Source organism: Temnothorax longispinosus, chromosome 5 (assembly GCF_030848805.1).
Source record: "Temnothorax longispinosus isolate EJ_2023e chromosome 5, Tlon_JGU_v1, whole genome shotgun sequence".
Classification (NCBI taxonomy): domain Eukaryota; kingdom Metazoa; phylum Arthropoda; class Insecta; order Hymenoptera; family Formicidae; genus Temnothorax; species Temnothorax longispinosus.
Window position 1 is genome coordinate 16,603,257 of NC_092362.1, and position 25,201 is coordinate 16,628,457.

Below are 25,201 nucleotides of genomic sequence, written 5' to 3' on the forward strand. Positions count from 1 at the left end.
ATCTCGAATACGACTATACTTTATCAATACACACAATAAACGCTTATTTATTTAGTTTCTATTTTCGTGTCTTCTTTTACGTCAGCTGTATAGCTATCAAACATTTTTATCAAATAAAAATAGCAACGAGAAATTCTTTCTCGTTGATATTTTTATTCGGACATCAAAAATAGTCTTCGAAGAGACGAGTTTGCAGTGACGCGATCGGCGCCCTGAACTTTATAAAATTTGCATCGAAAGACTTTTGGCCTACCTGACTAATCGTATCTCGATCGCCTTATATGAATCGCCACATTAGCCAATTAGCATAAATCGAGATTCCGTGGAAACAATTTCATCAGGATAAACGTGCGGAACAATCTTGTCGAGACTTACCTGCGAGATGAATCTTTCTGCGCGTAAATAAGTATCTCGGTCATGACCAACGAGCACCGAAACTGCGTATCCGTAGAAGTTTTGAGAGCGATGGAAATCTGCAAAAAAATAAGACTGCTTTATAATACGAAATAATTTGGGCAAAAATTGGGATTTGATAACTGTAGAGCAACATTTATTTTAATATTTTTAACGCGTAAGGAGCAAAACGTGCAGAGACGCTTTTACGGCGCATTTCGTTAAACTTGTCGGTTGATTATGCACGTCCTCAATATTGGCTGCTCTTCATTTTTGCACCGTGGCACGATCTCGTTTACGTAGATATCCACGATCGCGGCGTTTCGCGAATTTACGACGTACGCTTCGCGGGCTTTAACGGCACGTAGATGCGTAACGGGGAAAAGAAACAGCCCCCAGACGCTTAAGTGGAAAGTATTACTTGTATCCTTTTTTTCTTTAACGCGTTCGTCGTGAATCATCCGTTCCTTCTCTTCCCTTTCCGTGGCGCGGAGAGCATCACGAGAGCGTTTACGTACATTCGTTCAAGTTTGCGCGTAAATAAATGTAAATAACGCGGTTACCTTTGCCATAAATAATGATAAAAAAAATGTAACGAAGAATGCGAAATACGGTCTACCATCAATTATATTTGAGCCCGTAATTACACGGTCGGTATATCGACATTGCGATACATACGTTTTCTTTTCAGAGATGCAAAATTTCAGCGCGAGAATCTTCATTAAATTTTTATATTTTTATAATTGCGTTAAATACTTTTATATTTATAAAACAAGGAATAAGCTTCTTTCATGTGAACACCGTAAAATCTCACTGGAATGCCGAATTTCATATTCCAGCTGTATGTTGGTGGTGCGCGGATGAAGCGTTGTCACGTTTGGAGCCTTTTGCACACGTCACGGTTTTCACTTTATTCGGGCTTTAAAGCTCTTAGGCGAGTATTGTTTGAGCGATATACACGAGACAGAAAGGTAAGCCAATGTCAAAAGAACATGAACGAGATAAGAGAAATGAAACAGGAATTCGCGTGCATAAGCTCGTTTGCTCGAAAAACGAAGAGATGTTTGAGCAAAAAGTTACAGATTTCGGCATTAAAGTATATTAAAATGTCAGCTTATCCTAGAGTAAAATATTCCAAAAGAAATTACAAAATAAATTGTCATGTTATATAGATTTCTTATAATGTCGCATGTATATTTTCATACTTACTTAAACTATTGAAATTTGCTTCATTGCAGATAGATTTTGACACTGACACGTTGCCAAATGCGAGTTAACTCGATGTATACTGGTCTGACCTGCAATTAAAAAAATTGCAGTTATGAAAAAATTCGCAGGAAATACTTAATAAAATTGACAGTGGGCTTCTGAGATAAGAATAAAAAATTAATAATGGCGTTAAAAAACTGCGAACGTGTTAAAGTATTAAAATCAGCGCATTTAAAGTAAAATATTCCGAGAGAAATTACAAAATGAAGTGCCATATATTATTATTTATATAGATTTCTTGTGTGTGTGTGTGTGTGTGTGTGATGTCGTATGTATATTTTACTTGCTCAAAACTATTGAAATTGCTTCGTAACAGATATCTGACTCTAGAAAACTTATTGCAACTTTAAGTTGGCTACATCTAAAGCAGCAACGATTTATACGTGTTTAATATAGACAATTAATATAAATAACATAATGTATATTTGTATTCACCTTATCAGTGCTACGGTCAGCATCTGGTAACGTCGAGTACAACGAATTTTGTCGCGATCGAGAAACGTAACTCCGCGATTGCTACTACGCCGCGAACGTAGCTACTCCATTCCATAGCTCGCGCACGGGATTTCGGGTAAGAAACGAATATACGAGGCACGGGTTTCAGGCGTTACCCTCGCATGTACATACGTACGTACGTACAATTCCTCGTTGGAGTCGTCCGGGACTCGCCTCGTATCGCCGAAAGCGTGCACGCGCACGCATACACACGTAAGTCACGTAGCTCCGAATCATATTCGCGGGGCTGCGTTTGCCTGGCCTGCCTGCCTGCCTGCTTGCCGGCCGGCCGGGTTCGAAAAGTAAAACGGCGCGCTCGCGCGTATACGTGCACACAGCGAGGCGCGCGCTAGCGCGAGAGAGACGCGGCGAGGAAACTAAAGGAAATGAGCGAGACGGCGGCAACGAGGTACCCGGCGGTCGCGCGACGGACGGAGAGACGCCACGACGAGAAGAAGAGAGAGCGAGAGAGCGCGAGAGAGAGAAGGCACTCGGGCGTAGCAGGGGGCGACGTCGCGGGCGCGAGCGAGACGAGACGATTATCGCGGCTGCCGCGGTGCGGCGGTGTGTGCGCCGCGTCGCGGCCGACGGAGGTACGCGACAACGGCGCGCATCGATTGGCGCGCTAGCCGTGACCCCCACCATGATGCTTTCGCTTTCACCCAATGGGGCCTCACTTTCGCGCTCGCCCGCGTTCGGCGCCGCGGCAGCCGGCACGCTGTCGTCGCCGGCTTCTCTCAGTGTGACTGGTGCACCCTACGTGTGAGCGAGCGTTTTTCGTGGCGTCGTCTGTGGGCTCGTCCGTCTCGTCTACGGGAGAGAGAGAGAGAAAGAGAGGCAGAAAGAGAAGGAAGACGAACGGGAAAAGGGTTTCGGAAGAGGAGGCGTAGGAGGAGGTGGAGTGAGGCGGCCTCGGTGACGACGTGCGACATCGCAGACTGTAAAAACCACGTTAACTCGCGTATCAATCGTTAAAAGTGTGTCGATTTAAATCGTCGGCGGCGGTTCCGGCGTGAAACGCGACCGGCGACGTGTGTACGCGCGCGCGCGCGCGCGCTCCCTCGCGCTCACCATCGGAAATTGCGTTGCACACCGGGGCGACGCGGACGGCGCGGTACGTACCGGCGCCGGTTGACCCTGACATTCGAGAGGCACTCGTCGTCTCGCGCGCGCAGGAGCGACATCGCGCTTGTTGTGTTCCGACTCGTCGACGGTGAACGAACGAAGGAGCGAGGACGCGGAAGGACGAAGATCGCGGGTGCACCGTTTTTTGTGGATTTAGTACCGAGAGACTTCTTTTATTTTTCTCTTCTCCGCGGCGCGTCGTGTCGCGTCGCGGTCTTAGCCCGCTGACCTTGACTCCGATGCGCCAGCGCGTCGACGGAAACGCCGAGGAACGTCAGCCCGTGTTCCGAGCGGTGTTTACGCGCGGTGTGTTGCCGATCGCGCGACCGGCCGCGGCGATTCCCGTTGTGTTGTGACACGCGACGCGAAAACGAATGGACCCTGACTCTTCGGCGAGGCGGCGCCTTGATATCGCCGAGTCGAGCGAACCGGTTGCTCTGTCGCTCGATCTCACGCCCCCTCGTCGCCGCATCTGTATATCTATCGCGCGTGAGGTGTGCCGGCCGGAGATGAAGAAGTAGAAAAGGCAGACTGTAACGTGTGGCCATAACGAAGCGCGCGTTCCCTGCCGCGTCGACATCATCCGCGCGACTCTCGAGCGTATCGCGAGAACAACGTCACCCGTCGAGGAAGAGCGACTTAGCGGAAGAGGACAGCCGACCTTGACGTCGAGTCGAGTCTCTAGGGCGATCTATATGGCACCGCGGCGTCACGCCAACGGCGGCCACGGCGGCGGTGGCGGTGGCGGCGGCCTCGGCCTCCTGGAGAACGGGGGCGGTGGCGGCGGTGGCGGTGGCGGTGGCGGTGGCATTGGCACCAACGATCCCATGGACAATCTGCTGGGCCCGAGCCAGACGACGCGCTGCTGCACTCCGACCGGCGAGTGCCTACGCGGAGACACCCTCATCCGCCTAAACGCCCTGCACGACGCGGTCAAGGTCACCTGCAACAACGACAACTGCCCGGTCGGCCAGTTCATGCATCGCGAGTGCTTCGACGCCTGGGAGCAGACGGTACTTACGTACCTGAAGAGCTGCGGCCGCGCCCGCAGCTGGTCCGAGCGTCAGCGTCACCAGAATCTCTGGACGAAGAAGGGCTACGATCTCGCGTTCAAGGCGTGCGGCTGCCGCTGCGGCCGCGGCCACCTGAAGAAGGACCTCGACTGGATGCCGCCCGGCCTCGGCAACGTCCCGGGCAATCGCCCCGACGAGAACGAGGCGAAGAAGAAGAAGCGACGTAACCGTCAGAACACCCGGCCGAGCCTGGCAGTGTCGGCCGGCCCGCCCAATCACGGCAACCACGTCGTCGCCGCGAACGGCCGCGGCACCAGCGAGGCCCAGATGATCGAGTCCGGTCGCGGCAGAGCCGGCTCCTTGTCGTCCAGCACCGGCTCCAGCTCGCCGCCGGCCACCAGCGAGCCCAGCGTCAGCCCCCTTCATCAGCCGCAGGCAATCATGAAGAAGAAAAGTAAAGTCGACTTCTTCAGCGATCGCGCGAGGTGAGTAATTTCCTCTATCGTTCTATTAGCTAATTAGCTGGTAACATCCAAGGGTGAGAAGGGGAGGAATCAATCGCAGAATTATAATGCACTTTGTTCAAACGTACCGTCATTATCTTCACTGCGGCATTGACGAGAGCAATTTATTTACGTTCTTAACGCGTTTACTTGCCCGATAATTTCTCTTCACAACAAAACACGCGAAGATGAATTGTTTTTGTAGAAAGACCTTGTCGCTTAAATACGAATTCTTGTAAATTTTGGAAACGTACCTGTCTGATATTTCAATTCGTTCTCGCAATCGACTATTAGAGATCGTTGGTATAGGATTGCGAACAAAGGCTCTCTGAATATTTTTCGACAAAGACTGTGCGCATTGTGAGATAGAAACGATGCATCGAGCTCGTTTCACGCAAATCCCTCGAATGGGATCTCGCTAAGGAAAGAAAGGCCGAATCTTCGGATAAGAATGATAGATGAGAAGGAACGCGTCGCGTCGCGGGCGCGCGGGAGTCGTTTTCCCGTCGAGACCTTCGTCGCGTGTCGTTGTGTGGGTGTGTCTTCCGGGGAAAGACGACACCTTAAAGCAGACGCGTGAGAATGAAAACCGTGAAGACGCCGACGAAGCCTTTTGATGTGTGGATTTGTGAAAATACAAAAACTGAGAAGCCACATACGGACAGATTGGAATGTAAAGAATGTATGCAAAAAGAAAAGACCGCTCACGATATATTAATGCTTATATGACGTAAAAACTGGGCGTGGCTAAGAACCGAAGTATTTCCTCTTGTGAATATTCAACGTTATTTTTTTTTATGGAGGGGCAAGTTTGTTACGACAACTCCTATATAAATCACGAAATTCAGAAAATCCAGAATATCTTCTGTTTTAAATTTGCACGGTTATATCGTTCTAAGCGCGGCTCACGAGAATAAATTTCGCCTCACACACACACGAAAACATATATCAGGTAAAATTGGTTTCGGTTTCGAGACTTGCTACTTGGTTCTTTCTTACATAATCGCGTCCCACCGAACCGCAGTTAATCCAGCCGTTTCTTTTATGAGTTTGTCGCTCGCCGCGTTTTATGGTCTCCAAATATTTAGATAAAAGCGTACCGCGCGATTTCTGTCGCGGCAGATGGTGCCCAAATGATGGCGAAGAAGATTCTCGGAAGATGTGTTTGGTTCTCGGGACTAGGCGGAAGCCTTTAACGAGATGAAAAGAAGGGGGGGGGAGGGTTAAAGGAGCGTCCTGCCGAAACTGGTTGTTGATGTATGATTGTTGATGTTCAACATCGTCATGCGCATCGCGAACATTTGAATTTGCGTTAAAACATCTCGCGAAATCACGAAACGGCAAATGACATTCGGCTTCTCATAGAGACGAATCGATTCTGATTCGCCGCCTCGTGAAATTCGACACCGGGAACTTTTCGGGAGAGGCAGAGGGGACAGAAACGACGCACCGAACATCGCAAATTCGATAGCGGTCCCAACCGCTGGTTAATTCGCTCTACTGATTTTTAATATTAATCATTGCCTGCTGGTTTCGCAAAAGAGCCGTGGAACCGGTTCACGCACTCATTGAAGTTCTGAAATATGCGGCGCGGCTCCGTGGCATTTTTTAAGAGCGTCTCAAAGAAAGGATCTTATTACAGGGTAGAAAGTTTAAAAAAATCAGAGTTTAAAGAATGTTCGAAACTAATCGGAACTTTGCTTCTTTGGACAAGAGCTTGCGTCTATATTACGTTAATATGAATCTTGCGCGCTTTTTTGTACTGAAATCTTAAGTTTGACAAACTTAAGCGAAAAACTTTTAAGACGTTGCACTGCCGAGGAGTGTCATAAACTCAGCAAATTGTTCGGACGACTGGCGTGCCTTTATTAACATTTTATGACGTTCCATATTGTATACCGCGATTATCGAGCAGTTTCTTTGTTCAGTTCGCGATAGCGGTTTGTATCGAAAGAGAACGTGCGCTAATTCCGAGTCGATCCACAAGACTAGTGTTCGTAAGATTTTAAACATAGATTGTATTTTGACTGCTTTTGACGTCACACATACGCACACGAGACGCAACACAGTTAAAAATCGTAATACGTGTTTTTCTTTCCGTTGACGGGACGATTTATATTTCGGCGGTGTGTATTTTGCACGAGGGAAATAAAAAGAGCGAGTGTCGTCAGAGGGAGGAAACGCAGGCGAGTCGTCGTTCGCGTCCGCGTGTCGTAAAAGCAACTCTCCGGGCGCGCGTTCGAGAGGGCATGAATGAACGCCGCTGGTCTGTTTTCTCGTCGCGCGTAGGTCGCTCTCTATAGAGCGATGTCGGGCATGGTGTTGCCGCGCTACGTGCGTACGTGCCTCCGTGCACGCGTATTAGGTTGCTCTAGACCTCCGGTGAGAGAGCGAGAAGACGAAGGGCAGCGGGAGCGAGAGAGCCACCACGACGATTACGACAGCGCTCCACCCATAGTACACGCGCGCGCTCTTCGCGCCTCTGTGTATGTGCGCGCATGCATGTGTGCATCCTATATATAGATGCAGCCTTGGAAACCTGTCCTATTTCTGTTTATGTGTACCTCCTCCAGTTCGACGGGTCGGGAACCCTCCTGGGCCCTGATGCTTCGCCGCGTTCTACGACGCCGAATTTTTCCAGACTTCTGACCTACGCTGTCTATTTGCTCGATTGAGAGCTCGCTCGTGATGAACGCGGATTTATCTTGCTAAGCGCCGTTTCGCAAGATAATTCGCAGATAAGAAAGCGTGATAAATAACGCGGGATATAGTTGAAAAACGTTTTCTCTTTTTTGAGAAAGCTATAATTGCAGTTCTTTAAAAAATCTTTGAGTCGATCATTTTTTATTTTATAAAATTGTCACTTCAGATTCGTTCGCTATTTTTAAGTACTGTTATTAAGCTCGAAAAAACAATAAAGTTTATAATATGTAAATCTAAAGTTAATGCTAATTCTATATTGTTAGGACACTTTTGAGTTTATAACAAGGATAAATGCATTATAATTATTAAAAGCATTATATCTTATATCGTTTGAATGCATTTAAGTTTTTTCGAACACAACGGCTAGCAAGATCTTCAGACCCTCTCCGCATTCTCGGTTTCGTTTTCGTTTCGGGCGCGATCGGGCGGTACCCTTGAGGCGGGTGCACATGTACCAAGATGCAACGGCGAGTTTAGGCCGCTCACGCACGAGTAGGGCGGCTGGGACCCGTTGGAGCTTGTTGTGTGTACGTTTGTGCGTGCGTGTGTGATGCGTGCACGTATGCACAAAGCGATTGCTAACGTTGGAAAAGAGGGAGAAGAAGACGAAAGAGGGGAGGGGTGGAGGGAGGATGCTCGTAACCTTGACCGTGGCCACCTTCTCAGGGCCACCGAGCGAGGAGAAGTCTGAACGCTCTAGCAGCTCCCAAGGCCAACGGCATGGAATCACGCCACTACGATTTAAAGAGGTAGAGAGCGTCGAGAGGATGCTGCTAAAAACCTGCACCCGGTTGCCTGTGCAGCTTTTCGCGCAACATCGAAAAAAATCTCGGTTAACTTCTGTGTTACGATCAAATATTGCTTATTCTTTTGACATCTCGACCGATGTCTCTTACTTTTTCGCGACTCTCTTTAAGGTTTATCCGTGCTCCAATTTCGATTAACACATTTCCAAAGGTTGCAATTATTATTATTTTTTTAGATTTTTGATTTTTTGCGACATTGCTTGGCAGAGGATTTTTTCTAGAAAAATAACTTGATTCTGTTATGATTTTTATAAGGCAACTGAAATAGATGATAATTAGTCTTTTAGATATAATGTAATAGATATTTTTAGATTATTTTATTGTACATTTTATTATCTTATTGAATTTCTTAAGCAATGACTTCGCCCATTTTAAGTTTCGTTTGCTCACACTTTGAAACAGGAAAGTAGATAATACGAAAGTAAATAATAGTGTCAGTGCTGTTCTGGCATTTAACGCTCTTATTTCCAATATAATTACGTCGTTAGTGCTGAGACGTAAAACTTATCGAGGCCGCGAATTTTCCGCACGAATTTCCTTTGTTCCGGACTCTGTCCTCCTGACACATTCACCGCGTTTTACATTCTACGATTAAAAGGAGAAGATGCGAATGAAGCTGAAGAATTAATTCACACCTACGAACGTGCACAGAACACTCGAGATTCTTATTGTTAGTGTTACGTAGTAGTTCCGTGCAACTATGAGCTCACCTTTATTCTGAATCTTGTGGGTGGTGGCCGTAGCATGAATCTCGACCCGAGAGCCACGATACGATATCGCGGACGGTGCGGATGTTGATCACGAATTCTGAGGATCGTTACGTGTTAAACGCAACGCGAGGGAGAGGGGCGTGAAAACCACCGCCCCTTCCGTTCATCGCGCAATATAGCAACAGGGCGGTTATTCTCGGGAACGTTGCGTCCGTTTATGCCGCGCGTATGATAGCGATTTCCCCTCTTTTTTCCTCTCTCCTTTTTGCGAACTTTCGTTCGCCTCTTCTCTTCGTCGCGACTGTTACGGACGTCTTTGGAAGAGACCAGCGTGCGGATCTATAAATTTCCGCTGTTGCTGTGGCGCGCGACGAGCTCACCGAGGGCTCGGATTTTAACTGGGAATAAATCGCGAAACGCTCCATTCACGGCCATTCGTAGATGTTCACTATACCCTCGGAAAAACATGCCGCGAATGTTTTTTCTCGTGCGACATCTTTCATGCGTTAATATTTATTGGGAGGGCGTACCGGACAATTTTTTGCGGGCTTATAAATTTTATCTTTATTTCGCTTCTCTCCTTTGCCGTTGCTCGACATATCTAGACATTACGGAGATGCATGTACGCTCGCAGAACTATTAAGAGAATCGTTGGGTTCTAATAGCTTGAATCTGAGAGCGAGTTACTGTATATAAGTATAGAGAAATCGCTGTTACAGAGGAGGATTAATCCTTCGAAATTGATTTAATACTCGATTTAATAGGATTCTTTGAAAGAATAAAAGAAAGAAATGAGAGAACACACAAAGATATTAAAATTGCAATAAATCTTCATAAACATTTACCATTGATTCCGATCTAATCTGTGCGCACTCGCGCGTACTTGTTTTCCATTTCGAGCATTCGCGTTCCACATACTACGAAGTTTCTCCGACAAAGCGTGCATTGAATTTGTAAGTACGCATGAAACGCGTTGTGGAAAAAATTGACAGGGATAATATCGTAAATTTATACGGTGCATTCATATCGCGGCGCGTTAGATTGTATAAACTTTCTCAGGAATACGGGTCTAGGTTTACGATAACGATAAGGTATCTCAAATTGCGGCCGTGGCAGTTAAATCTGGATAGTGAGGTGAGTAAGGGATTGCACTTCTCGGAAAAGCGCGTGACCGATAATTTTTAGATAATTCTTTGCTATGTGGAATTACTACATTTACGCCTTACGATTATATTCATTCCGGCATTCTCTGGTTTTGTACAGGGGAATACGTTTATTCAACACAGATATGCGCTAATTGTGGTCACATCCGCAGGAATTTAACCAAAGTTATATATTCGAAATATTGCACGTGACATTTGCATTTCAAATTTTCGATCAATTAGTCCCGTTATACCATTTGCATCATCCGAAAGTGAGTGGCAGGCGAAGAGGTAGTCAAATTGCAGGGCTGTTGATCGCATGCGCGTGATCGTGATTAATCTGTCTATAATTGCAAGCTTGGAGCGGACGCGTATGGATTAACACTCACCGATTGCGTTTCACAAACGAATTGCCCGCTCGCATCGCGCGTGTACACGTTACGAACGCTGATAATCGTTTGTATGCGATCACGTCCATGCAATTTGCAGCGATATATCAAACGTATCGATTTCAATGAGCGCCATTAAAACACTTATACAAAACAGAGATAAAGAACCCTAAAAAAAAATTCACATAAAATCGCAAATTTGTATTCTCATTTAGCTGCAGCTTCACATTTAGTTGTTGAACGCGGCCCAAATTTGATTTCAAACTTTATTTATGAAGTATGTCGATATACATATACATACGAATTACATAATTAGGATGTTATTAAGATCAAATCTTCCACAAGCCAAGGGATGCAATCAAACTGATGTAATTTTTAATATAATGCTACAGTTTTCGCGTCGAATATTTCTAAGAAAAACCGCCATTTGCGCTCATAATCGCATCCGGCTGCAGCGGAGACGACATCTCCTGTAAAAAATCGCAAAGTAATGGTGGAAGTAAGCCGACGGGGCGCAGGGGAATCGAGAGAGGAGCGACGAGTTTGGGGATTGACCCTGAACCCCGACCCTGAGGCCGAGAAACGCCCCAAGGATGCCTTAAAGACGACGGGGCGAGATGTTCCTCCCTCTCGCGCGCGCATTTCTTTTTGAAAAGGTGGAAGTTGCTCTTAATTAAATTCCCTCCGAGGGGATACACTCTCTCGCTTCTCGTCTCGTTATCAAATCCAACAGGATTCTCGCGTTATTATCGGTCGCACTTTTTTTTTCTTTTTTCTGAATAAGACATTCCGGGCACGCCGGCTGGCTCCTGGATGTGCCAATTATTAAAGAAAAGCAGCGCGACACTAACGATAGCCGGCAGGACAACATCGATATTCCGTCAAAATATCAATAATTAAGTGAAAATATCGATACTGCTTCAGCAATTTATCATTAATATATTATACCGATGTTACATAGCTTTTCTTAAAGATATTACTATTATTTTCTTCTCCGTACGTATCTCAAGCTTTCATATCGTATTCAATTTTGTGTAATAAAATATGAAGTATATGAAGAAATTAAATATTCCTCAGAGATATTTTCTTACAAGTTCTCAACAATAGAAGAAAATGATTATGAGAATATCGATATTACGGAAGGTCGCCGCCTCGAAGTACAAAGCGACAGTTGTGCACAAAGCGCTGCGCGAGAGGAAAAAGTTTCTTTTCCATCTTTATTCTTGCAGATAGCGCGCAAGAAGTAATTTCCATACGGCGCGAGTTGAAATTACTTTTTGTTAAACGCGAGGGCGCGTTTGTGTTCTTCACTATTTTCACGTAGATATAAAAGACGCAAGTTTATAAAAGGATTAGACTTCATTACATCCAGCACCCGTGGTCACTGTCGCGAAGTTGAAACTTTTATTCCTCTCTCAGCGTATCGCGTTAATAATAACGGCAGTTCATTAAAAGCGCATGTTTTGTTAAACAATGTCAGCTCGACGAGAAAATTTTTTAATATAAAAAGCTGAGATGAAATTTAATGGACGCTTCTTTTGATAAAAAAACATCTCCACGACTCGCGACTTAGAACTTTCGTCAGAACAATTTTTCAGACAATTTTTCAGTACTCGATGTCGATACCAGCTATTGATATTTGTCATTAGAGGGAGTTGAACGAAACGTTCGACAAGTGACATAATATATACTAGATGTTTTTTTCGGCTTGTGAGATAATCGACACGAAGGTCGGGATAATAATGAACTCTGTCAACGATTCTCGGAGCGGAGGCTCGTGACAAGGCGCGGTAATTACGGAGTCAAAAATTAATTCGGTTTCGCATTCAGCTCGCGGACTTGCAAGGCGCCGAACGGCCTTCACACGTTGACCCAAACATAGGCGTTTCTCGCGCGCGCTCACGTTTGCACGCACGCTTATATGGCATTCGTCGCATTCGTAACGAGCTGTTTGCCAAATTCATGCAAATATGTATGGGTCGTACGAGACGGTTGTGGAGGAAACGGGCGAGGAGGAGGCAAGGGGAGAGGGAGATAGGAGCATAGCGCCTCGCCTACTCGTACGTCATTAACATTCATGAACTGCAGGCGAGCCGTTCTGTCCTCCTTCCTCACCTTTGTATTTCTTCCGTCCGTTTCTTCGCGCGGTTTCCTACCGTTCCGGCGTAGTTTTTCGCGAAGGCGAAATTTTATCGCGCCGACGAGCTCGCTTGCATATTGAAAGCCCGCAATGAGGTCGCCATGAATACAAATCGCGTTAGAAAAATCCAAGTTATATTTGGGCACAATAGATGCAGTCGTCGATGCGCCGTGACTCGGCGACGATTGCGCGAGTGAAGATAATATTGTTTCCGACACAGTTCCTGTTTTTTTTTCTTCGCGTAACCTGACTCAACCCGACCTCGCTGACATCAGTTTCATATGCAAAATGTGGAGAAAAATATATTCTTTTACAGCGCGAAATACGATGAATTAAATTAAATTCATGTTTATTTCTTTTTAGAAATGCGTTTAAACACAGAGGTAAATTCATGATAACACATAAATATTTAAAGAGTTGCTGCAAAGCAACTCTCTTTGCTTATATGATAATTACCATGAAAATGCACATTATTCATTGTAGTTAAATTAAATTAAATTTAGTTAAATTTAATGAAATTTAATTCGTTGAGAAAAAATGTATTTCAAGCAACATTAATATGTATGCTGCGCCATTTTACGATCTTGTGTGCTTGAAAGTTTCTCAGATACGGAAGTTAAACGTATTCCCGCCTATACTCGGGGGGAATTAAATTTCTGTTAGAATTCCAGAGGCGATAAGGTTCTCAAGGTAATAAGCCGAATAGCCATCGTGCGCATCCCTCGGCGGAAGAGTTTTACGCGCTCTTGACTTTCGGGGGACGGTGATTACTTAAAAATTACATCCCTCGGACGAGTTTAATTACGTTAGGCTTGTCCGACGTGTGACGGGCGGCATTTCGGCGGAAACGGTGTCGCGTTTTCAGTCGGTTTGCCGAATTGCGGCAATTAAGGAAATTGCGTTTCGCTGTGAGGCGCGCTTGTCGAAACTTTTCGACCTCGGCTTAATTAACGGACGAAAGAGGGACAGAGAGGTCAGACTTGAGAACGTCTTCAATTGCACTGTAATGTTAACGCAAGCTGAATTTTTTTTTAGTTGACCGAAAATTATCGCATGACCTTATTCTTAATTGTACAATTATATTTGTGGCGATAAACAATGCATCTTTAATTAAAATGAACATTAATGTACCCGTCAGCATTTTAAACATGAAAAATTTCGGTGGAACAAAGAATAGTTACAATAAAAATGGTAGTTGAAGATAAACATTTAATGCTAATTCGTCTATCTAATTCTGAGTATAATATGAAAATCTAATATCGATATGATATAAGAATGAAGCTGAATTATGTTCCGCACTAGATATAATCTCACGGCTTATTATTGCATGTGATAAATGGGGAATATGAATATAGATTAAAGTCAAGTAGATATTTTATGCATTGTGATCGATACCCACAGAAATAGTTTTTGGGTTGGCAAGGCTTCCCAACGTTATAACGGTCTTTTTTTTCGACGATCATAATTCGTGCCGATCCACGTGACTCGATCCGAGCTCGAATTTCTCATGGAAGATTGCTCCGAACCCTCTCATTGTCTCGACAGAAACAGAGAGAGGCTTCGCGGTATTATAACGTTACATGAGCGTGTTACGGAATACGTAATTCGATGCCAGAATATCCTGTTCACATAAGTTAGTAAGGATACTTTGAATATGTGTCAAAAGGCAGCCGCCCTCACATTGCGATATTATTATCTTAACTTATATGAACATCGAATACGTTAAGAACGTCAAAACTTTTCGTTTCGCTGACTCAGGAATATCGCAGTAGTTATAATAAGCATGATATTTTTCTAAAGTCTGCAGAAAAAGTTAGACAGAGAAACGGCCTTTAATCTTTTCAATGTAAAATATGTTGTCCAGATACTCTTTACATTGGATTATAAAAGGTCATCAATTTTTATCAATGCGTTATACTTTATTGAAGATAATTGAATCATATCGAAATCACCTTTATCAAAATTCATAGAATATAGCAAGTGACATTTAAGAACTTTTAAATTCAGGACACTGATCTTAATTTATGAAGTCGATTCAAATTGCTAAATTGTCGTAAAACGAAAATAACATCAATCGCGCAAGTATCACATACATGCTAATTGAACCGGGGAATCCCCGGGCGAATACAGATTCACGTGTCGCCACTTCTAACAATCGCAGCGGAATATATTGCGTCGGAAGCAACGAACACGTCACTTCCGTTTCCCGGGAGGGGAAGCAGACGATCTATATTCCAAAGCTTCTTCGATGGCGCGAAGAAGTTCTCCCGCAGGAACCACTCCTGACTCCGGTTAAGTCTCAATCTTGCGCTCCCTCTTCCTCCACTCCCTCTCCATCTGTGTTTTCTCGCGATTTCTTTATATACCCTTTTTTCGAAATGCGGAGGCTACGACAAAGAGATTCTTTCAAATACGTTCGATCGGTTGTATCGCGTTCCTGCAACGACCCGCCGGCTAAATCACCAGCCTAAAACGCCAGCCAAGCAGCCTGCCAGTTCGTCCTGGCAGCGCCCGGATCCTTATTTACGCGATCCCGTTATCTTTGGCCGCCCGCGCCCTCATCTTCCTCCCCTCTCCGCCGTGTCTTCCGTTTCTCTCGCCTTGCCGTCCGTTTCATCGGATTCCTCGAAGGCGAGAGTTAAGGAGGACGAGGAGAACCAGACGAGAAAGATTCGCCGCCGCACCTCCTCTCGCATTCGTACGTGTATATTCTACGCACGAGAGTGTGTAAATTATTACAGGCCCGGAGGTGGTTTATTGCTAATTGGTTTGTTAACGTCGTGTTCGCTTTGCTCGAGAAGAAGAGAGAGGGAGAGAGAAAGACGCAACTCGCATTTTTCTCGCGTGCACGATACACTCGTTTGGCGCTCGCATGCAATTTGTGGGTATGCGCCTCGGAAAATAGGGGAAACTTTTACCAGCCACATTTAATTATAGCGAAAACGTTTCTCCCTCCTCTTCTCTTCTCTCTCTCATCTCTTTATCTCTCGTCTACGGCATGTACCATAACATATGGATATGTGATATGAAGCGCCTCGCGTGCTTCATTGTTTATATTTGATGCCTGATAATACGTTTCGCAATAATTTGTTAAATAATTATGGCCTACCGCGGCTCGAATGTATTTTCCAAGTACGCGCGCCGAGAAAAACAACCGAGAGAAAAATTTACCAGCTAGAATTAATTGTGGTGATAATGATATCTCTTGCTTTCTTTTTCTCTTGTTTCTATTGTTATAATCTAACATGCTATATTTCTTCTAAAATCTAATATATTATTAGACAAATGTGTAAATGTTCAGTTACATGTTCATCGCGTGCGTAATAGAGATTAAGTTGAGAGCAATGTTTGCACTTGATAACATACTCGATATATTCTATGTATATATATGTATACATATACTATATTTATAAGAATATCTCAGAGTAGTTTATCACAACGTGCACTTTAGCGTGCATTTTTTTTAAATTAATGCGAAAGAGTAATTCGTCGAACAGAAAATTTCAAAGTTTTTGACAGCAAATAATTAAAATATAAATTTGAAATATTCCAATTAAAAAATTCCGTAATTAGTCTGTTAAGGCTTTACAATCTACATTATTCTCAATGATATCCGCTCGGAAAGAGGTGCAAACTAATGAAAATTTCAGACATTTGAAATGAAATGTGACTACGGAGCTTAGAGTCCGCTTGTGTCTCTGCCTCTTGAAAATCTGGCGGGAATTCGTGCTTTCTGGAGCACGTGAGCATATAATCCTCGAGAGTTCCCTGCGCTGTATAACTGTGTGGCGGGTCGAGAGGGAGGGGGATTAACCTTTAGAGTTCTCAGGTAATCCTCTCTCTTTGGCGAGATTCATTCGGGGGGTCCGTTATCGCGTCGGGGATAAGTCCGCTTACAAGGACCTCCTTACACGATCGTTCGACTTCCTTTTTCTCACGCGCGTACGTGTCCTGGCGAGGAGAAAAAAGCTCCTTATCCGCCGACTCTATTTCGGTTTATTGGATGGCTTTCGTTCTCGACGTCGCTCCGATTCTCTTTCCAACTGCAACTACCATCGATACTCGGCTGCGGGTATTCGTAATATCATTTTCTTAATCTGGCCAAATCTAACAATAAGTGAACGAATTCCTGCGATTTCGACTGTCGTAAGATCAAATCACAAAATTTCAAGCTGAAATTCGATTTACAGAAATATATATAGCCTTATAATCATAAATTTTATTGTAAATTACATTATATAAGATCCGCCACGTAAAGCGATATATTTTTTATTCTCGTAATCAAATGTCAGGTTTATTAACTGATAACCTTGTACACAAGCACCGACGATTTCTGCTTTGCGTAACTAACTAGCTGCACCACCACGAACGCAGTCTCCCACGATTGTCGCGTCCGCTTTTCTCCCTCGATTCACCCCGGTGACATTTTCGGTGACGAGTCAGTCGAGTACGCGTCGCACAAAGCAATGCAACAATCCAGCGACGGTCTCTTTCGAGGGGGCGGGAGGAAGGGGAGGAGGGACGAGAGCGCGCGTTCCTGAACATGACACTCGAAATCGCACCCTTTCAGGCATCGTCCAACCAGGCTCTCGCTATCGACAGTATGCCGTTGACATTGACCCTCAAAGACGGCTCGTGTCGGCGACAAAAGCCTCGCTTCGGCATCCCGGACGGGATTTAACGAAACACAGCGAGGAGCGAGAGGGAGATTGGAGAGCAGTTGGTTCGCTATGTTTGCAGACATACGTTTGACGGATCTCTTCCCTTCTCACCCTCCATAGTATATAAACAGTTCTAGTCAATACTTTGCGCGACGTTTACTCCCGATATCACAGCTGAGATATTCTAGCTTCGATAATTCGATAGCCGCGAGAGATGGTTTATGTATACACAACACATAAGATCACGCGACGATATATCGTGTGGGTAAGACTTGGCAACAAAAAAAGAGAAGGAAAAATGTTACGGCTGATACCGAACTTGTTCGAAACTTGTAGGCACATGTTACTGCCGCGTCGCGGTATAATAGCGAACTGAAAGTAATATCTTGGTATTATTCCGATATCTTACATCTGCTCCCGGTGATGAAAGACATTTATGCGCGTTTAAAATACAAATTAATATCGCCTAATGTAATTCGCGTGTAAAATGTTTTCGATAGTCGACGGGATTGATTCTCGATATCCTTCGCGATGATAGAGAGCCTTTGTAACGCGAATTAATGAATATCTTGCCTAGATTAGACGCGACAACAACTCGCAAATCGAGAGTCCCCGCCTCTCGATCGTCCTCGTTTTAATTAACGAACGTTGCGAAGCTCGGCATAGCGGCTACTGCTTTCACGCTCAGATCGAACGCGCGGCATTAGCATACAATTAAATCGGGAACATGCAGGCACTCTCGCGGACGAATGCACCGGGGGGGATTCTGCATCATGATTCGACGCACGTAACCGACAACCGGCGGCCATCAATGTCTTCTCGTGGCTGTCATCCGTGAAGCTTGTTTTTCTTCGCCGCGCGAGCATCCTCGTATCGTCGTTCTGCTGTGTTTATGCCGTCTATTAATAGACGGAAATCGCATCGCGCCGGAAGAACCGGTCCCCGATTCTTTTGGTTCTGGTCCTGTATCCCAGTGTCTTTTTTTAGCACAGAAATTATTTTATATGAAGATTTTTTGGCCCGTATTCTCATCAGCTCACTTTTATTGATAAAAGCACGCTTTTATTTCTGAGATGCTTAATATGGTTCACGTTACATATACTATAGCATTTCAGAAATAAAAGCGCGCTTTTATCGATAAAAGTGAGCCGAGAATACGAGCCTTTATCTTGGGCAAAAAAAGTCGTATATTATATTTATATTCTATAAAAATAACGCGTGTGTGATCGGGCGTGTTTATGTAACGTGAAATCATATTTAAAAACCAGTTTCGGTTAATAGCAGCTGAAGAAATAAAAAGACCACAAAAACAAAATTGCATTCTGAATACATTTAAGATGGGCGCCTTCAGATAGGACGAGCGTTAAAGGAATGGCGGTGCAGACTTAACTGCACGTTTTTGAAAAATGTACGACGTTTATTTCTTTATTTTGCATTACCGGTCTCTGTCTTTAGTATTTCGGAGATATGTGCCATATTTCTTTTCTTGTTCTTGGTTATCGTGACAGAGCGCCCATATGTGGGAAAGAAACTCACGGCATCGAGAATACGTTTACCTTGTTCGCGTAAAGTAAGTTTCTTAGGATGGGTTAAGTGCTAAAGAAGCAGCCTGTACAAATTTTCACGCGACATCGACTGGCTGGAGAGAACCATGGCACAAGCAGCGGGGACCGGTCGGTCGGTCGGACGGTCCATTGTGTGTGCTTAGCCGTACCGTCGTTTCCATTATCGTTGCCCGACTCATTAACGCACACCTGCGACCCGCTTTAGGGGGATTTAAGTCGTGTGAGCTGCAAAAGATTCCTTTTCATCGTGCCACGTAGACGGGGCACGTACAAGAGGCGCGATGTTCGTCGTCTTCGTCGTCGTCATCATCGTCATCATCGTCGTCGTTGTCCGTAGAAATTGCACGTGGCAGCTGGTTAGCCTCCGTCTTTAGCAAGATCCTCACGTGCTTCTTAAGTAATTCGTGAAGCGAATTCAGGAGTCTCATCCGCGCCGCTCAAGGACATCGCGGGGACGCAAGACACCGAATCTATACACGTTCGATCCTCTCCTCGCTGACGCTATCTCATTACCCGACAATCCCTTATGGACGCTTTCGGCTTACCGATAACCATTCGCGTGGCCCGTTCCATTTCTCCCTCTCTGCGTTGACAACAAAGTTTGCGCGTGCTTTGATCTCGGTAATTCGAAACACCTCGTCAATCCGCGCACGAGTTTGCCGGCTGAATGGGGTACGTTTTGTGCCGCAGGTAGATTTCACGGATTATAGGCAACCAACTTTTTACTCGAAACATTACAATTTTATTCTAGCAGAAAAAAAGAAAAGAAATATTTTTATAATCAAAAGCAACGTCAAAACGTTTTAATTAGAGAAGTCTAAAAAAGGAACTTATCTTATTTATGAAAATGAGATTGACTGACTTAGAATATTATGCAACATTAGCAAATGCATATGCGAGCTTTTTATATGTCATGTAATTCCCAGGATTATAATACTGAAAAAAATTCTTGATTTTTAATTCGGCAGCTTATTGCACAAGTTTTATAATCAGAGAGGATTAATTATGCCGTTTCTTTAAATAAAGTTGATAATAAGGTAATATACGATTTTTTGCTTCATATTTCTTTAGCAGGTATTTTCACGCTTTAAATTATACTTCTCGATTGAGTGATTAAGAGTTTTTTAAAACTACATTTCTATTACATCTCTTACAATCAAATTTTCTTTACCGAACAATCCGTACATAAATGACGCATTAATCTTTCCCGTCTTAACACTGTGAATCAACGATGCTCGGTTTACTCGCTTGTCAGGAAAATAAGTATAATTTTATCCCGCTCGGCTCTTGAATATTAACGAGTTCGCAGAATTTATCTCCATCCTTGGAGATCTTCGGCGAAGTCTTATCGGGTTAGCTTCTTCGCGGTCGCGCGAGGTCTTTATTTACCGCGTGGCTCTGCATTCCGGCACGAGTAACACGGTCCGATTCACACACACGCAGACATACACACGCTCGGTGTCCACAAAAAAATGCACTCACACATGTGCACGCGAATGTATCATGACTATGAGTATGTTATTTGCGACACGCCCAGTGGCGCTTAGTTTTACTCGCGCGACCATTGGCTGATGTGTATATCGCGCATCAGTAATGCACATACGTGTGTGTATACATGTGAGTGTACGTGTGAGATGCCGGTGACGGAAGGGCATCTCGCGAGCACGTTATCGCCTAACTGCGCAAAAATGCGATAAAGCTTCTAGCAAAAAAAAATATCATCGAGCCACACAACTCTATGCTTCGCTCAGTTTTACTTTCGCTTCTGTCATTTTCGCCTTTTTTTAGAACTTTACGCTCGTAAATAACGGCTGGTAAGCGCGTGGTAAACAAGATGACGCCTACTTGGAAAAATGCCTGTACAGATTGCCCCGAAACTATCGCCTTTCCATTAAATTACCGATGCGATGCTGGGAAGGAATTGGACCGGATTTGAAATATAGAGCCGCTTATACTGTTATATGAAAAATACAATTTTGCTTGAACAGGAGATATTTTCTTGCTGTGGTGGTCTAATTAAGTTGCCCGAGTATCTATCGATAAACACTTGAAATGATAGCATTTCAATCTCTATCTTGTTTGTAGACAAAGTCACGTACTCATACTCTGCACTTATCCTCGAATATAACACTCAGTTAGCGATAACAAAGATTTCTTTTATACAGTTGTATGAGATAAAAATAATATCAGGCGATCATCTGTTACTAAGTTATGTATTTGGATTCGAGAATATTTTTAGTTACGACACATATACAAGCCAGCGAATTACATACGTTCCAGATTTCACACAAATATACAGAGATCATGGATATAAATGGAAGACAAGCTATAATAATAAAAAGTTAACCTTGTTTTTCGCGCGTTTTAAAATTCAAACGGAAAATTCGCAATTTTATGGCTGTGGCTGCATTCAGGCAAACATGGATCATCGAATCTGTCACAACGCGACAAAGTGAGATAAATGTAGAAAAACACATTAATAATATATCTGTATAAATCTAAATTTGATGATCTAATAGAAGTTTCCTGTTTCTATAAAAATATTCTATCCATTTTCAATATGCGTCACTAAATTTTTATGACTCAAACCCCATCTAATATGTATAACGGTTTTAGATCGCTAATTTTATATATCCTTGAACTTGTATACAATTCGTATACCCTTGATAGAGATGTCAGAAACTGCACTAGCAGTTTCTAACTCTAGCTAAAAGAAAGACATTATTTTACAAAGGATAATTATCTGAAGATCTGAAGACGGGGGGGGGGGGGAATTAATAAAACTTTGATATAAATTGATAATAATATTAATTAAATTTTTTATCAATGCCAATTTACATTTTATAACATTTTATAAAAATCTATAATAATGTATAACAGAATTATCAGAATCAGGAAGCTTTAGATTTTACTTTATTTTAAGCTTGAATCTCCCTAAAATAGATTCTGTTACCATCCGTGCGGTGCCTAAGCTAAAATTTTCTCCCTCATAGAGTAGGTATCACGACCTAGGTCACAGGCACTCGATAAAGTGCGCTGACGTAAGTCGCCGGAAATAAGTTGCACGATATTCCATTGCAACTGCCGCGGTTTTCCCCGTTGCATCTATCGCTATATACATTCCCGGTGATATCATCGATGTTCTGGCAGTGGCGTCAACTCCCAGGGAGAAGAAAGAAAAAAAAAACGAGAAAAATTTGCGGTTCCGGATCGTTTGACGAAGGGCGAGCCCCTCACGCTCCGTTGGGCTCCGATCAGTTATCCACGGGCACTTGCGTATCGAGCGCGTTAATCCGCGATAACAAATCGGAGAAATGGTATCGGTCGATGTATTAAGATAGGTCAGGTTCGTGTGTCGAGCGGTTGGCGATAAACGTGACGGGTTTGCATAATCGCGGCAGTGCGCGCGTACACGAAGCGCGTATCTTCGCAAATGTGCAAAATATGTGTCGAGTCCCGTCGAGTTTCTTCGACACAGCGCAACAGGATTCGTTTATATGATTCCTGATGGCGCGCACGAGTGTACGGCCGATCGGTCGTTCGTCAATAATAATCATTATCGCGGCCGCACACATGTCTGCGCGGAAAAAAAATAAAGAGAGAGATACGGTTGTTTGGCGCGTGCGCGCGCACGTTCCCGCTCGCTGCTATTTTCAGCAAAGCGGGAACACTTGCCTGCCTGCGATCGGCGCAACGTGATATTACCGCGAACGGACGGCGCGATTCGCGGAAACGCTGACTAACCGGCTCGGTCGCCGACGTAACAAATCGAGTCGTCGCCGTGGCGCGCGGGAATAAGGCGAATAAAAGACAGGTTGCGGGATATACACGCGGCGAAGTGATACGCGGCTGCCCAGGATCCTCTTTACGCCTCGACGGCGCGGCGTGTCATTCACGCGCGCGGAGAAGCGAGGGAAGGTGTCGAGTGTGGAACACTTCCTAGAAACGTAATCCGTCTCTGTGCGACCGACCGGGACTCGATACACTGTCTATCGAGTCGGTGTTCGGTTACGAAAACTTTATCCGCTCCGTCCGGCGCCGAGCGCCGTATATGACGCCTGTTGTTTGCGCAACAATGTTAGATCAGGTCCCACACCGCTGAATGCCGCAACGCATAAATCGCGCATTTTACGATGCCAATTAATTCGACAGCGCCGTGCCCGAGCTAGACCAGATGTTTTTCACCGTGGCTTAGACGTTAAATCTCTTGATACGAAACTCTTAATATAGACAGGTGCAAATTGCTGATATTGATTGTTCTTTCGTATTAATGAACCTAACGAGAGATATGTATAAATTTGTAATATTTATAATATTACCGTAAAACGTTAACGCTCCAAGCACGATTCGTAAGTCTATAATAATATTATATGACTATATCGTTATCCATGTTATTGTTTCGCGCTTTATTATTAATAAGCGTTTTATTAATGTTTATTTAACGGTTTTTCTCAGAACTTATCTCGCGGTTAATCCTGATACGAACGCAAAACACTGATAATGTGCAATAACATTTGATACGCCTGTTCGCCAAGCGCACTCGATACAAAAACTTAATCGGCGCCATGCTGTTAATCGAGTGGGATTCGAACGCAACGTTTTCAGGGCTAATGGCATTACTCGAGCGTACGATTAATCGCGCCTTACGTTACGCGTCGATATCGCCTGAAAATACATATATATATATATATATATCCCCCCTGCGCGATTGCGTCCGTGACTAAAAATAATGCACCGACTCGCTCGCGGGGCGTCTCGGGTCGCCGTGCGTCACCGTTGCCGGCGCAACGATAACCAAATTCCAGGGTATCTGCGACACGTGCTCGCGAAATTCGGGGGCCCGCATGGGCGAGTGTCGCGTCAAGGTTAGATAATAACTTTCTTGCATCAGCGGTGCGCGGCACACACCATTCCCAGATAACACGTGCGGATGTGTGCATGCGTGCGCGCGCGCGCGCGCGCGCGCTCGAGTATGTTAACTACGAAAAACCGGTTAGTGCGCACTAAATCGGACTGCGGGCTACTATTTTTTCCCCACCGTTACGTCCGACTTAATGGCTTTCACGTGTATACCACTGTGTTCTTATTTTTATTCCGGAGTTCCTCCAGCGTGCCGTCTCTTCTCTCCTTCTCTCTCTTTTTCGGTTTTTTTTTGTTTGTCTTTTGTCAGCGTCCCCCACGGTCGAATGCGAGGAATGCTTCGTCGAAAACGAAAGTTAGCCAGTCCACGAATGCTTCCTACACGCGTATCTTTTTAAGGATTACTCGGTTCGATACGTGCGTACGCTCAGCGTTCGTGTGGAATGCGTAATTCACGGCTCGCTGAGTAATATATGGAAATAAAAATTTCTATCGTGCGGAAACAAAGAATCCGGCCTCGGCGCTCCGATAATTTTTTTTTTGTTCAGCTCGATTTTAGTCGGAGGCATATGGTATGCCGATGACGTGGGTATGCGTTGATAATAATTTCCGCGGGCGGCTCGCGCGACTAACTCACGTGTATTTTCAACGTGTTGCGAGTTGCCAAGCGCGGTCGGTGCGGCGCAAAAAAGGAGCGGCGCCGCGTCGCGTTCCTCGCGTTTTATCGGCTCTCCGCTACATTGTCGACTAATCTCGGTAATGCGGTGTAAACAGCGCTATTTACTTCGAAACGCTCCGTGCTCCGTGCGCCCGCGCACGAAGCTGCGCCTGTCGCAACTAAGTTTTCATAACAACACGTTACATAACGGCACGTTAGTCATCGTCGTGCGACCAACCGATGTAAAATTCTATCATCGGATCTAACGAGGAGCTCAAACCGTGACAGCGCGATCGGGAAAAAAAAACAGGTAGATTGATACGAAACGCGATAACTGAATAATGATATTCGAAAAAATATTACTTGGGCAACTCACAACATTTATCGCGCCTGATATGTAAAAATAGACTATACTTAGGCTCAAACATGCTATTTGCTGTTTTGTTGTGACGGTTGGTAGAATTATAACGTCTGGCGCCAACGCGGTTACGTGAGCGACGAAGAATGAACTTTATATTTCCGTTGCATATGCTTTCCAGATCGTAATCATGTTTTGGAATAACAAAGGATAATCTTTATTCATATATCAATCTTTACACGTGCCTTGTGACTTTGTGTATTTCATTTTCGTCGCAATTCAATCAAATCTAACAATAAATTTATTTTTAATATACATAGTTTTGCCTAGGTGTAAAGTTTTTTTATTTTTGAAAATTTCTCTATCCACGTTAATATGATTCAAGGTCATGATTTCAATCTAAGCTTTCAA

At 44.4% G+C, this 25,201-nt stretch overlaps 1 protein-coding gene and 1 long non-coding RNA gene across 3 annotated transcripts in view; one reads left to right on the forward strand and one right to left on the reverse strand.

The window, feature by feature from the left end:
• Positions 1–374: 374 nt before the first annotated feature.
• On the reverse strand, positions 375–2,905 carry LOC139813997 (uncharacterized). Its single transcript, XR_011732307.1, has 3 exons — positions 2,098–2,905; positions 1,603–1,691; positions 375–473 (listed from the first exon to the last, which is right to left on the reverse strand). It is a non-coding gene; the product is annotated as an uncharacterized lncRNA (long non-coding RNA).
• A 1-nt stretch (position 2,906) lies between these two features.
• LOC139813995 (headcase protein-like) overlaps positions 2,907–25,201 on the forward strand; it is a 149,568-nt gene continuing 127,273 nt past the window's right edge. For both annotated transcript variants that reach the window (XR_011732306.1, XM_071779944.1), the window contains exon 1: positions 2,907–4,780. Coding sequence is in view for 1 of the 2 variants with exons in the window: in XM_071779944.1 (XP_071636045.1) it covers positions 3,978–4,780 (803 nt within the window). In the remaining variant the exon portion in view is untranslated. The remainder of the gene's footprint in view (positions 4,781–25,201) is intronic.